Source organism: Lampris incognitus, chromosome 20, assembly GCF_029633865.1.
Source record: "Lampris incognitus isolate fLamInc1 chromosome 20, fLamInc1.hap2, whole genome shotgun sequence".
Lineage (NCBI taxonomy): Eukaryota > Metazoa > Chordata > Actinopteri > Lampriformes > Lampridae > Lampris > Lampris incognitus.
In genome coordinates this window covers 10,274,938-10,292,943 of record NC_079230.1, presented here as the reverse complement: position 1 = coordinate 10,292,943, position 18,006 = coordinate 10,274,938, and the positions used below count along the sequence as shown (strand labels likewise).

At 50.5% G+C, this 18,006-nt stretch overlaps 1 protein-coding gene across 1 annotated transcript in view; it reads right to left on the bottom strand.

The window, feature by feature from the left end:
* The window catches only part of ppp1r14bb (protein phosphatase 1, regulatory (inhibitor) subunit 14Bb), a 35,489-nt gene extending 18,434 nt beyond the window's left edge, over window positions 1-17,055 (bottom strand). Inside the window, exon 1 of the mRNA XM_056300366.1 lies at window positions 16,855-17,055. Coding sequence (XP_056156341.1) covers window positions 16,855-17,055 — 201 coding nt within the window. The remainder of the gene's footprint in view (window positions 1-16,854) is intronic.
* Between the last annotated feature and the right edge of the window lie 951 nt (window positions 17,056-18,006).

Genomic DNA, 18,006 nt, shown 5'->3' with positions numbered 1-18,006 from the left:
CTCTTTGACTCCCCGTTCAAACCATCCTTCCTCCCTATCAGGGATGTGCACATCCTCATCCTTGAAAGAGTGGCCACCGGTCTGTAGATGGTGTAGACTGCGGAGTCCTGACCTGACACGTTAGCTCCCCTGTGTTGTGTCCTCCTCTTGGCCAGCGTCTGTTTGGTTTCCCCGAGGTACAAGTCACGGCGAGCCTCGTGACTTGTAAAAATCACAATAACTGCAAAAATAACCATGTTTAAGAATCCATCTGAGGCTCGTCACATTAAACTGTCTGGTACAGGGGCGTCCAGGTGGCGTGGCGGTCTATTCCGTTGCCTACCAACAGGGGGATTTTCAGTTCGAATCCCCGTGTTACCTCCGGCTTGGTCGGGCGTCCCTACAGACACAATTGTCCGTGTCTGCGGGTGGGAAGCTGGATGTGGGTATTTGTCCTGGTCACTGCACTAGCACCTCCTCTGGTCAGTCGGGGGTGCCTGTTCGGTGGGGAGGGGGAACAGGGGGGGAATATCGTGATCCTCCCATGCGCTACGTCTCCCTGGTGAAACTCCTCACCGTCAGGTTGGTGACTCCACATGTATCGGAGGAGGCATGTGGTAGTCTGCAGCCCTCCCCGGATCGGCAGAAGGGGGGGGCGACTGGGACAGCTCAGATGAGTGGGGTACAATTGGGGAAAAAAAAAGGGGGGGGGACTGTCTGGTAATGTAAAATATAATCACCCGAAACTAGTTTTCAAATGACACTCCCTCGAGTAATTCAGATTTCATTTTGTGGGTAAGTCTGGGTGACAGATTCTCGTTAGCATTCATTTGAACAGCTAAATTCCTGCATCACAACAGTGCAACAACGGCTCATCCCAATAAAGTATCACTGAAGGAGGATAATGCTGAATTACTGCCCAGCGCTAACACACATTCTTTAGTTAGTTTAAGATTTTTCATACTTTACAACCATGTGGGGGGGGGCGGCGGCGACCATTTTGTTTTGATTTGTTTGCTGTCCCTCCAGGGCAAATTCCTGTGTGCAAATTATCCGGCCGACGACGAAAATCTTCAAGTTGAACGCTGACACGCTCCTCTGGCTCAGCGCCAACAGGGACAAGCACGGGCAGTAAAAGCTGCACAGTAGTTAAACAGAGAACTAAAGGGCAGAACCGAACCCCCCCCCCCAAAAAAAATAACCCACCGCTGCACAGTTGAATGACTCGGGTATGGATCAGCTCTGCTGGCTGTGCGGTTGAATGGCTCTGTGTGTCCACTGACGTGTCTGTGCTGGAGGCTCTCCAACGAGAGACACTCCACTTGTCTGCTGAGGCTGGGCTAGCCCCTCTCTCCCTACTTCGCCCTTTCTCTTCTCCCTCCCTCCCTCCCTCCCTCCCTCCTCCTCTCTCCTCTCTCTCGCTCGCTCTCAGCTATAGAAACAGCGACTCGCTGCCTCACCTCGTTCACTCTCTCTCACAAAAGGCACACAAAATAATAAATCTCTCTCTGTCCAACTCCATCAAATCCCATTCCTTCACCGGGATATAATGATCAAGGAGGCCAGGAGAGTGGGAGAGAGTAGAAAGATGTGCAGAGAGAGAGAGAGAGAGAGGCGCGTGCACACACACACACACAAACACACACACACACACACACACACACAAACACACACCGAGACCATGCTTCTACGTGCCAAAAAGAGTCATTATCACTACAATTGAAGTGAAAGGGGAGATTACGTGCAGATTAAAGTGAGAATGGATATAAACACGGATTATAGCAGATTACCATTATGTCACACTTGGCAACTGATACACACATGCAGCCACATCTGCTAAAACACTGACTTCCTTTCCTCCACACGCCCCCCCACCCCCACCCCCCACACACACGCACACACTTGGGTAAAGTCTAACCAGCACATGACATCATCACCCTTGCTTGAACTGCGGGTCTCATTCATCCACACCAGCCTTCCTCGTTCTCCGCCGCTAGAAAGACACGCTCGCCAGAGAACGGAGGAGGCGTGGAGAAGGGTATTACATCAGACCGTTTCAGCCGCGGGTTCTTGTGTATTGTGGTCCGACGATCGTGAGTTATTTTCCCCCCGTCGGGGCGTGAAATGAAACCCAACAGGTTCTGCTTCAGGAGCTCATCCTCGTCTCATTCATCTCGTTTTATCGAAGTTCATCTCTCTGGTGACTCATACAGGCAGTAACGCCGCGCTCCGCCTGCTCACGGGATCGATTCGAAGCACAACCGATACGGATTAGAGCAGATCATCGTCTCCCAAAGGAGAGCACGATGGTAAACTGCGCCAAAAAACGGGTCTCTCGAGTTCACAGTTCGGCCGCCTCATCCTTACGTTCGTTTGTTCTTACGTCACTGGTTGATCTTAAGCGCATAGTTTATTGTCGCTTTTGTCCTTTTACATTGTTCGAACCGATATTGGCTCAACTGAACGAAAACCGGTCCACTGGCAGGTCCTTTTATGAAAGACTTCTTCCCTCGCTGACCAGCCCGGTCTCCAACATGTGAGGGTGTGTGAGACGGAGACGTCCGCATGAGTCATTCACTCGCGCCGACGCTAGCCACGAAAAGTACAGTTTGCCCAAATACAGCCATATGTTCCTCCCTGCTCAGAAGTGGATTACTGTTTCCATAGTAACCTCCCCTGGTCTCCCCCAATCAAAAAGGCCATTAATGCAGACTGGGAAGTTGGCTATCCATCACCGACCTCAACATGCGACTGACTCTGCATGTGTGTATATTTTTCTCTCTGGTGTTTAATGACTCTTAATAGGTGTGTCGCTAAAACCAACATTTCACACTTTGAGCCTACTCTGTGTGAGTGTGTGTGTGTGTGTGTGTGTGTGTGTGTGTGTGTGTGTGTGTGTGTGTGTGTGTGTGTGTGTGTGTGCAATGCAAGCCATGGAAAACTGATTCAGTGTGAGTCAGCTGCTTGGCCCGAATACACAAAGAACATTTTACAGAGACAGAATGAGACAGCGAGAGAGAGAGCAAGTGAGAGAGCGAGAGAGAGAGCAAGAGAGAGAGAGAGAGAAAGAGAGAGAGAGAGAGAGAGAGAGAGAGAGAGAGAGAGAGAGAGAGAGAGAGAGAGAGAGAGAGAGAGAGAGAGAGAGCAAGAGAGAGAGAGAGAGAGCGAGAGAGAGAGAGAGAGAGAGAGAGAGAGAGAGCAAGCGAGAGAGAGAGAGAGAGAGAGAGAGAGAGAGAGAGAGAGAGAGAGAGAGAGAGAGAGAGAGAGAAAGGAGAGAGAGAGGAGAGAGAGAAAGGAGAGAGAGAGAGAGTAAGCGAGAGAGAGAGAGAGAGAGAGAGAGAGAGATCGAGAGAGAGAGAGAGAGAGCAACAAAGAGCACAAGCAAGAGCAACAGAGAGAGCGAGCGAGAGAGAACGAGAGAGAAAACTAGGTGGACTTGCTGAGCTAGCTTCGAGTACACATCTGCTGGGTTTTCCTCTCCCCTATTTCTATTTTTGAGATAAGACACCAGAATTTCTCCTCCTTCTGGTTTCCCCAACAAAGACCGCCAAATGACACTGCAATCCCATTTATGCAGGAGTCAGCTAGCAGTCGCCAGTCTCTTTCACAGGAGGAGCCGAGGGGTGCGAGTAATCCCGTCTACGCTGTCAGACAAGCGAGACGACAGGAGACCGATTACTCGTACCTCATTTAGCAGTTTAGAAGTCGAGCGTCTTCATCCTCGGTCTACTTGTCCATCGGCCTGCCAGCTGTCCCTTACCCTCTGCCTACCCATCCATCCCTGTGTCGCCAACATGCTATTCTCAAGTTGTGAAAGAGAAGAAATAGCTGAACTGGACTGTCAGAATATTCAGGGGGGGGGAGGGGATTCCTAAATCCCACCAGAAAACTTTTTACGCTCGCTTGAGGGGAAAACTTGACATGTCAGTGAGGAGGATGATGTGACATTGAGCGAAGCAGCGATTGTTTCTTCTCCGACGGCAAGGACTTTTCTCCCCTCCTCCATTTTTTTTCACGTGAACGCTTTCTGGAGATGTGCAGGAAGGCTGAGTTGCATTTCAGTCATTTATACAAGTTTCAAAAGTTCACTCCCAATTTGTTTAAAGTCGAACAAAAATCAGTGATCAGATTTAACTTTCCATGTCTGTAAACACACTGAACACTGCACAATAAAACATTAAGCAATATTTTTTTTTATTCGTAAATGGCTAATATTTTGTTTTTTTATACCTTTATTCGTAGCAAAGAGTGGTCCAGTCCTCATTATAAGTCATGAGCTGGCCTTTGAATGACAAGCAAGGGTGGGCGGGGGTTTCATATATCTCATCTGATCGACTGTATGTAAATGAGTGCATATGATGACATCACGAGTATCAGAAAAAAGAGATCAGCCGAGAGAGGCTGAACTAGGCGGAGCTCTTTGAAAAAGAGAAAAATAGAAACACCGAATTCTGTGTTTTAACAGACAGAGCAAAATGCATGACGGATAAACTAATAGGTGATGGTAGAAAATATTAGTGTTTCGTTTTCGATCCAACTTTAAAATGTGCACTGAAACACGGCTACTGGCAAGCATGCTAGCGCTATTGTTGGCTCCTTGTTATAATCGTTGATTTCATGCCAGCATCAGAAAGTTGGACATCCTGCCATGGCGATTTCATAGATGCCATTTGCAGCCAACAGTTCTCCATTTGCACCGGTCTGCAGGGGAAATGGCTCTTTCCCTACCGACTTGAGCAGCCAATTAGCCACTGGAAGTGTCATGGCGCCACGTAAACCCAGAGTCTACCATTTAGGGCCCCTAGACTAACATCAAATAGGACAAAGGCAAAAAAGATGATTACAATTCTATTTCTGCCGCCTGCATTTTTGCACATAATATTTCTGCACATGCGTACTCCAGCAAGGCTTATTGTGTGAATGGGTGCTGCTTTATCACACCGATGCCGTGAACCTTTATAGTGCTTTCAATGCAAGTGTGCGCTGGTCTTACTGTATATCCTGATGGTCTTTGTGTTGTATGTTTTTCATCCTGACTGCACAGCAAATATCCCATAGAGTCCAGTGTACTTCGTGTCTGTCCTGTTTTGTATTTTAGAAGGGAACACATCGTCCCAGCTTATGCAAAGAACTGAGGCGCTATTAAATGACACTGCACTCATTGTACACACAAAAGCACATGCTGACAGAGTCAATAAACCAATAAATCCATGTCCAAGTAATCAACAGGTCACCTAGCTAACCCTTACACTACATGCACTTCCAAGGTCCAAATATACTCCTGACGGGATCCGTGTTATTTGACTAAACCCGGGCTGAGACTTAGAAACTCTCGGCAGGTGGCATTAATTAAAAATAGACTCCATGAGCACTATGAAGTCACACCAGGTACATGTGCCAACTATCTCCAGCATGGCCCAAGGTGCCATTTACCAGCATTAGCCTCTTTAAAATCCAGGCAATGAGACGAAGCCATGGAGGCCAATCACCAAAAGCCTTTCGTTAAGAAAAACGGTATATGACATTTGCACCTCCATCTCGCCTGCGCTGCTCTCAACATGTCGGAGGATGTTCTAGAAGAAGGAATTCTTTCTATGTGGTTGTTGTTGATGTCAGTATTCAAGTCAATTTATTTGTTTCGCTGGGTTGTAAAATAGCTCCTGCATGTAGCTCAAGCCCGTCCCAGCCTTAATGAAGACTGAGGCGCAACCCCACCACCTAAATGGCTAAACTATCCCTCGTTTAAAACCCTTCATGGATGATGATGATGATGATGATGAGCAAAGAAGGCCTTTTTTTGTGTGATTTTTCCCCCCCGTTTCTCCCCAGTTGTATCCGACCAATTACCCCACCCTTCCGAATTGTCCCGATCTCTGCTCCATCCCCTCTGCCAGTCCGGGGAGGGCTGCAGACTACCACCTCCTCTGGTACATGTGGAGTCACCAGCCGCTTCTTTTCATCTGACAGTGATGAGCTTCGCCAGGGGGATGTAGCGCGTAGAAGGATCACGCCATTCCCCCTCCCCCCCGAGCAGGCGCCCCAACCAACCAGAGGAGGTGCTAGTGCAGCGACCAGGACACATACCCGCATCTGGTTTCCCACCCACAGACACGGCCAATTGTGTCTGCAGGGACGCCCGACCGAGCCGGAGGCAACGCAGGGATTTGAACTGCCGATCCCCGTGTTGGTAGGCAACGGAATAGACTGCCATGCCACCCGGACGCCGAAGACAAGTTTTTGAAAGCTGTCGGGTTGCAAAATGTCTCTGACGTACACGGTCATGACAGCACGTGGTGCAACAGCGGGGAATAACAGAATTGTACATTTATGAGCCGCAGTGGGAAATCTTATGATGTCACAACCCGAAATTAGTTACGAGTTCCTTTTAGGAGAGCCAAGGACACTTAAGTCTCACGAACCACACTGCTAGCATACTGGACTTGTCCGGTCTGACTTGAGATCAGACTTGATTGTTCGTGTAAAACGGCTCTTTCTAAGCCCGTCTCGGTCAACCAAGAGTGTGTAACGGACAGGAGAACGGCAAACTCATCGATCTTTGTTCGACTGAAACGATATTAAGGCTTATCTGTACAGACTCAAGCAAGACGGAGCCTATGCAGAGTGCACTGACACACACACACACACCCACACATACAAGATAATCTGAGACAAACACACACACATTCCTGACCGGTATGCCAAGTTTTCACCAAATCATTATCCAAACCCTTCAGTTAAAGCTAAGCCTATATTTTATTCCAAATATGGCTCCCTTTGAAAGACCGACCATAAAGTCCTTACTAAGCCAAAATGCTCTCGAAATTCCAAAACTTAGAGGTAGGACACTGAGACATTCGTGTGTGTGTGTGTGTGTGCGTGTGTGTGTGTGTGTGTGTGTGTGTGTGTATGACTCATGTGGTGTGTGTAGAATATGCTTTGTTCAGAAAACGAATGTGCAGCGGGCGTGTTGAGTGTGCTTTCCGTCCAGCTCAGGCGTGTCGTGTCTGGCCAGCGGGTGCATTGTCCAACAGCATTGTCACGGACACAGCGAGCGTCTGTGAAATTTTGGGTTATTTGTGGTGTTTTTACATCACCCAGATTTGTGTGAATGTGCTATACATCAGCTGTTTTGTTCCCGAGGCTCATTCAGCTACACCAAGTGCATGCTGTAACTCGTCTAGTCACTCTGCAGTGTTATTATATTAAACACTGAGGAAAATTATTATGAAAAAACTTGTGTGGATCTGGTCACAAAGTGCGGAGTTACTTTTATGCACATAAATGATACTATATTTTTTTGCATAAAAATTAAAAGAATTCAGGGCGTCTGGGTATGGTAGCGGTCTATTCCGTTGCCTACCAACAAGGGGGTCGCCGGTTCAGATCCCCGTGTTACCTCCGGCCTGGTCGGGCGTCTCTACAGACACAACTGGCCGTGTCTGCAGGAGGGAAGCTGGATGTGGGTATGTGTCCTGGTCGCTGCACTAGCGCCTCCTCTGGTCGGTCGGGGCACCTGCCCGGGGGGAGGGGGAAATGGGGGGGGAATAGCGTGATCCTCCTACGCGCTACATCCCCCTGGTGAAACTCCTCACTGTCAGGTGAAAAGAAGTGGCTGGCGACTCCACATGTATTGGAGGAGGCATGCGGTAGTCTGCAGACCTCCGGCAGAGGGTTTGGAAGAGTGGGGTAATTGGCCAAGTACAATTGGGGAGAAAAAGGGCGGGGGAAAAAAATTCCTTCTGATGTTTGGGTTTTTTCAGTGACTTTGCTAATTAGTGGCGTGGCTGAAAGCTAAGCTATTAGCTTAAATCATGGGTAAAGCTCTCATTTTGTTGCTTCCATAATGACGCTGCCTTCTAAATGCAGTTTACTTAAAGAATACATCTGTGGTACTTTACAATTTGACTGCGCCCGAGTCACCGACTGGAAAAATTTGTTTTACGACCGTCTGAAGTTAATTATGACTCAAGTCCAGCGCCAACGATGGCAGCCATGGCGTTCCACACACATTTTTTTTTTTTTTAATTTTCCTTGTAAAATGCATGACTGGTATTGTACAACTCTTTGTAGTTTTTTTTTACCTTCACAATGAAGCATTCCTTGTTCACTGGGATCAGATAAATACACAGGGCAACATACAATAATATATCTCCCAAACATACACAGACACAGCTGACAAGGCAGACAGCAAACCAAGCAACAGAAATGTCTTTCTAAAGAGTAAAAAAAACATACATACAGAGCAGTCATGTGTTCTACACACTGAATTTTGAAGCAAAGGAAACAATATGATATATTAAAGCTACAACATGTAACTTAGGTGGAGGAGCATTACTGAGGCCTTATGCCCCGCCTGGGGTGAAGAGGATGTCTAACTAGCCAGCTAGCTAACTAGCTAACTAACAATATGTAACTTTGGAGAAATGAGTAAGAATGAAACTAGATTTTAAAAGAACACAACCAAAACAAATAAATAAACTAATCCACCTGCTTCCTCTTTCCCTCCGGTAACCCCCCGCCTCCAAACCAGCTTTAGAGTTTGCCCGTCATCACCGGCACAACAGGTATGGCAATTCTCCGGCGAGTTTCTCGATTAGACCAACGTTGTTATTGCGAAGCCCTCGTGCGCTTGAGTATTGACGAAGATAGCCATCTCTACTCTAAAAGCACCCGCATTCAGTCCGTCCACCCCTACCCAAGATTCATAGCAGCTCCGTGAGAGAGTACAACGTCTCGCAGCTGATGACCCACGCATGTATAAAAACATATATTTCAGCACATCCCCTCAGTTACACCAACACTGCTGCCGCGAAGCACGTCTACGCTTAAGAGGGGAAGCATTTATAAAGATAAAATGTGCCGTTTTCAAAGCAGCGGCGCCTTTTGTGATCGTCCGAGATCCATCTAAGGTCCGTGAAGAGAGTAACACGTGTCACAGTTTATCATGTACGCAGGTAAACGTTATTCTCTCAGCTACACCGACATCGGCCTCGTGGCCGAGATGGCATCTAGACTCGGGGCTTATCCAGGCTCTGTCTTTTCCGTCAGACAAGCATGAGGGCTGAAAACAAGTATAGACGAACATGTTTGTGTCTTAAGATCAGGCTCGAGGTCCACCGGTTCCTTCTTACAGCCCGTTATAGGAGAAGTTGATCGCTATTGTTATTTTGCGTAGACAGACAAAGCTACCGAAAACGGGGATTCGCGCGAGAAGCGCCGAGCCGAACGGTCACGTCGCTGTGCAAAGTTGACCGACAGCCAGGAGGTCCGCCCCCTTCCCTTTGAGCTTCTCTGATTGGTTAGAGGGTCGAGGCTCGCTGACATGCTTCCTAATGGGATAATAACTCCGCACTGCTGCCGGACCGGTCTGTGAAACTCACCCACAGTGCGCCGTGGGTCGGTTTGCTCATGTTAAGACATGTTTAGGAGCGAAATTTAAAAAAAAAAAAAAAACAACCTTACATACTGTAGCTTTAATTTTTACGTTAAATGTCTAGCTAACAGTCACGTGAGCATTTCACTGCTTTACTGACACAAGTGGGTCGTGTAAAAGAAGAGTTGGAGCGGAAAGAGAGTGCGTCAACACAAATGCCACGCATCTGATGGGCTTCCACGCACATCAGCCGTGCCTTGTGGACATGGCAGCGCCGGATAAAATGGCTGCATGTCCGCTCACACACACACACACACACACACACACACACACACACACACACACACACACACACACACACCGAGAGGCTTCCAGTGGACGCTGGCCTCGAGTGTTGTTTGTAGTACAGTCCATTTTTCTAAGTAGGGCTGTCTCGGGTCTCGCACAATCGCTCACACACACTCACTTCCTGTGCATACACACTCCTCCGACAGCGACTCACAGGCCTTGCTCGTTCTCTCCCCCTTTTTTCGACCTGGCGCTCCTCACTCCCTTCCTCTTTCACCAACTTACCAAATCATTTACACCCCCCCCCCCCGCCGCTGCTATCCATTTCATTGTTCTTTTCTGTCTTCTTCCCCTGAAGAATTTCCTTATTAACACACACACACCCACACACGATCAGTCAGTGGGTCAGATACATGCTGACTCACCCTTAGGAGTGAACTCACCATGTTACCAACTGTAATCTATTACATGGTTGACAGTGTGTGTGTGTGTGTGTGTGTGTGTGTGTGTGTGTGTGTGTGTGTGTGTGTGTGTGTGTGTGTGTGTGTGTGTGTGTGTGTGTGCATGCACGCGCCCCTGCAAATGCATTCATGCATGCGCTGGGGGAGTGTGTGTGCAGGGACATACTGGAGTCTTTCATTCCTACTGTGCAACAAGCAGTCTTTGTAGTAGGCCTCTTTCACCCGCTCTGCAAACACCCTGAGTGGTGTGGGGTAATGCTGATCGGTATTTGGGCCTTTGGGATGTAACGTTTAGGAAAACTATGCATGCGTGTGTGTGTCTGTGAGAGAAAGAGGTCTTAGCGTGGGAAGTTAGTAAAACAGGCCAAGTTAATCCTAAAGCCATTAAATGGCAGCTGTTCTCACAGTTGAAGCCAACCCCCCTCCCACCCCACCCCACAAATATATGCTATAACGTCTACCTGACTATACTCTATATATCCCTCAACCGTCATTGTCCAGAACTGAAGAACACATTGCATGAAGGCTAAAATACAAAACAATACGCACAGGTCCTTAAAAACTATCTAGGTCATAAGACTAAAGCTATCGTAGCGCGAATTCAGGGAGCAGACGGGAATCGAACCTGGGTCCCCCCCCCACCACGGGCGACTGCGCTAACCAGCTAACTAAAGGGTCCGACCCATTAGCCAAGGGCTAGCGAGTCTATCTACCATCGCTGTCGGTGAGGAAAGTTGAGGTCAAGTTCCTTTTTTTTTGTTTTTGCAGTCCTTCCAGGTTACTCCTCACGACTGCACCAGTACCAACGTGTTTCTCAGCAGCACATTACTGCATGTGCGTCCTGTGCTAGCAGAGACATGCTATCTGGAGATTATTCCCGTGTGTGCGACGGTTAGCTCCGGCCTGTTGCACTCTGTGCAGAGGGCTCCATCGTTCCTTTACTCGCTCGCCTGCTAAGGTGCACAGAGATCGTCTCAGAGATTATCTACAGTCACTCTTATCACGTCACTCCGTTTATCTGCGTTCATGTCCATCTTGTTATAAACAAACCTGTTTGTTTATAGGGGCCTAAATGGGCTGGTACTTCACCCCCCGGAGACCTTTTAACTCGATGTTCCACCTCCAGGTCCCTCAGGCTGACTTGGGACTCAAGGGGTGACCACGTCTTTGGGGTTGCAGCCCCCAGATTTTGGAACAGCATCCCCCTCCCTATCAGATCTGCCCCCTCCATTGACCCCCCCCTCCCCGTTTCCTCCCCAATTGGACTTGGCCAATTAGCGCTCTCTTCCGAGCCATCCCGGTCACTGCGTCACCCCCTCTGCCGATCCGGAGAGGGCTGCAGACTATCACTTGCCTCCTCCGATACATGTGGGGTCGCCAGCCGCTTCTTTTCACCTGACAGTGAGGAGTTTCACCAGGGGGATGTAGCACGTGGTAGGATCACGCTAGTCCCCCCCCAGGTCCCCCTCCTCCCTGAACAGGCACCCCAACCGACCGGAGGAGGCGCTAGTGCAGCGACCAGGACACATACCCACATCTGGTATGGATGTGGTGGGACAGTGGCTAGCACTGTCGCCTCACAGCAAGAAGGTCCAAGAAGGTGGAGTTTGCATGTTCTCCCCATGTCTGCGGTGGGTTTTCTCCGGGTGCTCCGGTTTCCTCTCCACCATCAAAAGGACATGCATGTTAGGGTTAATACCCCTGTCTGTTCCCCTAACCAAGGCATGGCAAGATGAACTGGAGTTGGTCCGTGGGCGCTGCACGGCAGCAGCCCACTGCTGCTAGCCTCACAAGTAGGATGGGTTAAATGCTGCAGTGTGGACGTACAGACAGTGTACAGCTCCTTGCCCCACCTTGGGTATTGGTTAGGTGAATAAAGATAAGACAGGACTTGGTGTCTGACATGTTCGTACAAAACATCGCGTTATCCATCCATCTGTTAGCCAAACTGCTTATCCTGCTCTCAGGGATGCTGCAGTCTATCCCAGCAGTCGTTGGGCGGCAGGTGGGGAGACACCCTGGACAGGCCGCCAGGCCATCACAGGCCCCCCCCCCCCCACACACACCTAGGGACAATTTAGTACGGCTGATTCACCTGACCTACATGTCTTTGGACTGCGGGAGGAAACCGGAGCACCCGGAGGAAACCCACGCAGACACGGGGAGAACATGCAAACTCCACACAGAGGACGACCTGGGATGACCCACCAAGGTTGGACTACCCCGGGGTTTGAACCCAGGACCTTCTTGCTGTGAGGCGACCGCGCTAACCACTGCGCCGCCCCCGTATTAACCAACTGGACTGAACTGTGGTCAGTCTTAGTCAAACAGCAGCCCCCTTCACTACAAGACTTAGTGGTAGCCTGACCCGGCCTGGCCTGGCTGGAGATCTATGAGACAGTGTGGCCGTCTAGGTTGCGTCGCATTTGGGATGCAACCAACCGAAGGTCCTACAGGTAAACACGTGCACACACAGACACACACACACACATACAAACGCGCACATACACACAACGGAGAGACGGTGAGCGTGGAGGGAACGAGTGTGGACACAAGCAACCCTCCCCCTACTTTTTACTCCCTCCTTCTGCTCCATCCCACCACTTTTCTTTTCCTTCCCTTCCTCTTTTTACTGCATTCCTGCAAACCAATCCTGCCTCTGTCCTCACTCATTCCCCCAGCTGTGTGTGTGTGTGTGTGTGTGTGTGTGTGTGTGTGTGTGTGTGTGTGTGGCCACGTAGGACCATGGGATTTGGGATCGGTCCGCCCACTCGTTCCACTTTTAACTGTGTAAGTGCCGGCTGGCAACAGAATATTCCCGGCCACAGAGAGGACTACTCAGTCTGCCGAGGGGGGCTCGCTCACTTTACCACCAATAAACACATAACGACTCTGTTACTATGGAGATAACACCACTGTCAGCGTGGAATTTCATCATTTTACAGGGAAGGGGACCGAGGCACTAAAAGGGTCACATCCCTCACTTTCTTCCCCGGGAAAAAAAAAAAAAAACGCAACTGACTGACACTGATGAAAAGAAGGCCCCATATGTTTACGCTAACAAGGGAGCCGTTCATCCCGCCGTAAACTGTCCCCGGGCTGCATTTACATTCAAAACATCCTGTACACATCCTCGTCCCCTGCCATTAGCAGCAGCAGCAGCAGCGGCGAACAATGGAGCGAGCTGAAATTCACGTGTCGCTGAAAAAGTTGATTTATTAAAGAAAAGACTGACCAAAAAAACCACACAAAAAAAACAAAAAAACGGGGTGCGCATCATCGTGAAAGTACGCTAATTAGCAGGTAATGGCCACGGCTCTGCTGACAATACAAGATAAGAGCCAGATAAGACGAAAACAAAGGCCTTTTGAAAAACGTGGAATTTTATGAAGCCGTTTTCTCGTTACGGCGGACGGCCCTCCTTACACTTTGAATGGTTTACTCGTACGTAAAACATTTAACAAGTCCTGTTGCCATGGATTCATTTTAAGGCTCTGCTTCCCGTAATAACACATGGTAACTCGGTGAAAGACTGGCTGACTATGTGACTAAACTGCCTGCATGGCTGTCTGACTAGCTGGCTGGCAGAACGACTGGCTGACTGTTTATTGCATTGGATTATAGTGCCGTTACACACTTAGATAAGCGCACAGTTGGAGGGAGAGAGAGAGGGGGGGAGAGAGAGAGGGGGGGGGGGGGGAGAGCGAGAGAGACCTACTTTAAAAGCAGGGATGCACATCAAGGAAGGGTGAATTGTGACACGAGGCAGAGCAAGGCAGCAGACACAGACAGGAAAGAGAGGGGGAGGAGAAGAAGAAGAAGGAGGGGAGTCCACGATGAAGCCACGGAGGGCTAAAAGGGCGGCGAGGGGGAAGACGCTGAGAAAATCCCACGCCACATGCTCCGCGTCTCTTGTGAGAGAGCGGGGACCCCCCGGTTAGCCGGTCCCTCTGCTTCAACAGCCGACATCGTCTCCGCCGTTGAGTTCTAGGATAGGAGACACGTTCCTTATGCCCTCCATCCAAATGAACCCAGATCCGTCTGACCATCGGACGGACTGGAAAATAATCCCTTTGTTGTCTTGGTCACACCGGCAGGACCATGAAAAGGGGGGGGGGGCGCGACTACTCTGTATGACTGGCAGAAAAACTGGCATATTCACAGCAGAAGAATGAAAGATGTGAAAATAAGACTCCATGGTATGGGCTCGGGCCGAGCTGCGTGTGATCAGACAAAGGTAAAGCTAAACCGGGTCGGTGTTTCGGCCTGGAAACAATGGGAGCAGTCGGCGGCCTGCTCCGGTGGAGTCCTTTCTGGATTCTGCGTGTACTTGTTCGATGCAAAAATGCTTGCAGTCCCGCATCCGTTGTGTGCACGACTCAGTGGCCGGAAGAACGAGCTGATGGCTGGACGACAGAACAGGCAGATGGGTAAAATAAATGGGTGAATGACTGGAACGACTGCGTTACCAAAGAAAGACATTTTGCCCTCGAATTCAAACTGGCATTTCTAGGCCCACCGTCAAACAATGGGGTCCTCGGACGCAAGTTCAAAAATTCGAGTATCAAGTGTGCTCAACGGATCCCAAGAGAATTTTTTATTCCTGTGGAAACGACTTGGGTTACCTAATTTTCCCCCTGAAAAACAACAGATGGAATTACGCGCTCTAACACAATACATGGAGTATACCTTCGTGAACTCGTTCGCCCTCCTTATCGTGAGTAAACCGTGCGAGTTCGAAAACATCTGTAGGCTTTTTTTTTATCCCTTCTGCCGGCCAAGGAGTCCCTAGGTAGTCTCCGCTGTCGTCCTCTGCAGCCCAGCTGATGTCCCGGGCTACATCTGGCATTACCGTAGGAGCTCGGCTAAAACAGAGACTTTCACTGGACCGCGCCACAGACACAAATGCAAATACGCACACAGGGTCGACCGCATCTAGAAACCCTGAAAAATGTAGTCGGACCCAGAGGTCTCTTTCTTCCAACGGCAATCGGGTGTGTAGCGAGACAACTGCTTCGTGATAGTCACCGAGACTCCACATAGTCACACACGAAGCGGCGACGAACCACGACGTGCGGTTTCTCATCTCGCCGACCCTGTGTTCGCTTGGTGGTGTCCGTCCTGTCCGTCCTGTTGAGCACGTCCAGATCAATACCCTCTGTGCAGAAATATGGGCGTTGACAGAATTAGGCGTGGATTCAATTGGTTTGTGGGGGCGTCCGGGTAGTGTAACGGTCTATCCCGTTGCCTACCAACATGGGGATCGCCGGTTCGAGTCCCCGTGTTACCTCTGGTCTGGTCGGGCGTCCCTACAGACACAATTGGCCGTGTCTGCGGGCGGGAAGCTGGATGCGGGCGTGTGTCCTGGTCGCTGCACTAGCGCCTCCTCCGGTCGGTCGGGGCGCCTGTTCGGGGGGTGGGGGGGGATAGCGTGATACTCCCACGCGCTACGTTCCCCTGGTGAAACTCCTCACCTCACCGTCAGGTGAAAAGAAGCAGCTGGCGACCCCACATGTATCGGAGGAGGCATGTGGTAGCCAGCAGCCCTCCCTGGATCGGCAGAGGGGGGGTGGAGCAGCGACCGGGACGGCTCGGAAGAGTGGGGTAATTGGCCGGGTACAATTGGGGAGAAAAGGGGAAGGGGGGGAGTAAAAAAAAAAATCTGTTTGTTTGTTATGTTGTACTGTGCATGACTCCTCTGTGCTGCTGTGTTAATTGCAAAGCAGATTAAGAAAAAGCCACCGCTCCACAGGTATCCCATGGCTACAGACTGTGTGAGTGTGTCTGTACTGGGAATTCTCATAACGGTTAAGTCCCCGTGGCTCAGAATAGAATATGGGTCAACGCCAGCTCAGTATTTTCAACGTGAGCTTACCGACGACGACTCTGACGCCACCAGGTTTACATTACGGGGCCCCGTGTGTCACCATGACGGGCGCCTTCTGTGTTTATGGCGGGCAGAGCCCATACACAGGCTTTGTCATCAGTATGCGGTGAGTTTGACTGCCTCTCTTGAAGCCATGCGCCCGATCCGACTGTTATCAGTCTGTCGAATAGGAGTTATCATCACACACCTGTCCTGAATATATAAGGGCTAGCAGGGGCCTGCTGACCCCTACTAGCCGGACGCTGTAAGTTTAACTAATGTTATTTTCTTGCTCCACTTCTCATTTTGCCCTATCAACGGTATATTGCCACTGGAATAACTGGGTGATAACAGTCTCCTGAAGCTACTAGTGGGTTTAGTAGGCCCCTACTAGCCCATATATCTGGAGGCAAACGTTGCAGATGGGGGACCCGTGGAGACTACCTATAGGTGTGAGAAATCAACTTTCTCCCCAGGGGGCCGTTCGCGGGGCCCTGCTGAAGTATGCGGTCTTTTCACACGCGGTCCCTTCATTCATCTCTACGGGGGGGGGGGGGGGGTCACGTCGCATTGGCCGCCTCACACTATTTCCTGGGTAGTCCACGCTAATGTCTTCAGTACACCCCCCCCCACCCCCCCCCCCCGTCTCTATATATGTGCATATGGCCCACGGGCTGGGAAAGCGGCGCTAGGCCAGAACGGCCAACAAAGGCCCGATAACGTCCCTTTATCAACAGTTTGTTTTAAGGAAGTCGACTGACATGGCACTACCACGCGCGCCGACGAGCCCATCGATTACGCCGGGGAGCCTTATCACTTAGCGGGCCGCCCGCCGGATCGATACGTTCGACCGGTTTGGGGAGACGGGTTCATTGTTCGGATCTTACCTCGCAGTCGTAGAGGTCCGTCAGCTGATCGATGATCCACTCCTCCAGGTTTAGCCGCTTCCTCAGCTCCTTGCGGTCGTATTTGACGGTGACGCGTCCCTGCTTCCGAACCGGTGTCTCCGGTTCTTCCGCGGTGCCGGCCGGCGTCTGGAAATAGACCCGGGGTTGCGGGCTCGTCTCCGGGCTCGTCACAGCGGCCATGGTCGGTCTGATCCTAAATCCCTGGAGGAGGTTGTTTTGGGGGGGGGGGGGGTCTGGAAGTGAGAAAGCGGCGAACGGAGACGAGCGGCAGATACTGTCGTCGGTCTTTCCGCGCGTCTCTGAAATGCCGACCGGTTCGGATCTGCTTGTGTTAAATCGGGTAACAGAACATCGGCATCGGTCGGCTTTTTCAAAACCACCAAGCACACATAATACACACACACACACACGCTACACACACACACAGAACGGGACCACGGATACGAAAAATGTGAATCGTAATTAGCCTCTCGAGCTACTTACAGCATGCAAACTCAGACCAGAAACAACAATGAGATGAGGCTCCAACTCTTCATTCAGTACAACGATAAATCACACGTCCTGCTCTCCCCCTCCCTCTCTCTCTCTCTCGCTCCCTCCCTCTCTCTCTCTCTCGCTCCCTCCCTCTCTCTCTCTCGCCCCCCCCCCCTCTCTCTCGCTCCCTCCCCCTCTCGCTCTCTCTCGCGCTCTCTCTCTCTCGCTCCCTCCCCCTCCCTCTCTCTCTCTCTCGCTCCCTCTCTCTCCCCCTCCCTCTCTCTCACTCTCGCGCTCTCTCTCCCCCCCTCCCTCTCTCTCGCTCTCTCTCTCCCCCCTCCCTCTATCTCTCGCTCCCTCCCCCTCCCTCTCTCTCTCTCGCTCCCTCCCCCTCCCTCTCTCCCTCTCTCTCTCTCTCTCTCTCTCCCCCTCCCTCTCTCTCTCCCCCTCCCTCTCTCTCGCTCTCTCTCTCTCTCTCTCTCTCTCTCTCTCTCGCGCTGTCTCACCCCGTTTACACTTGGTTTTAAAATGCGTTTCGGGCGATCGGATCACAAGTGGACAGCGAGACACCGCCCTTTACACCTGTGTCTGTCACGCGTCTCCAAATGTGTCCTGCTGACCACTCGTGGTCAGATTTCGTTACTCTGAAGAAGACGA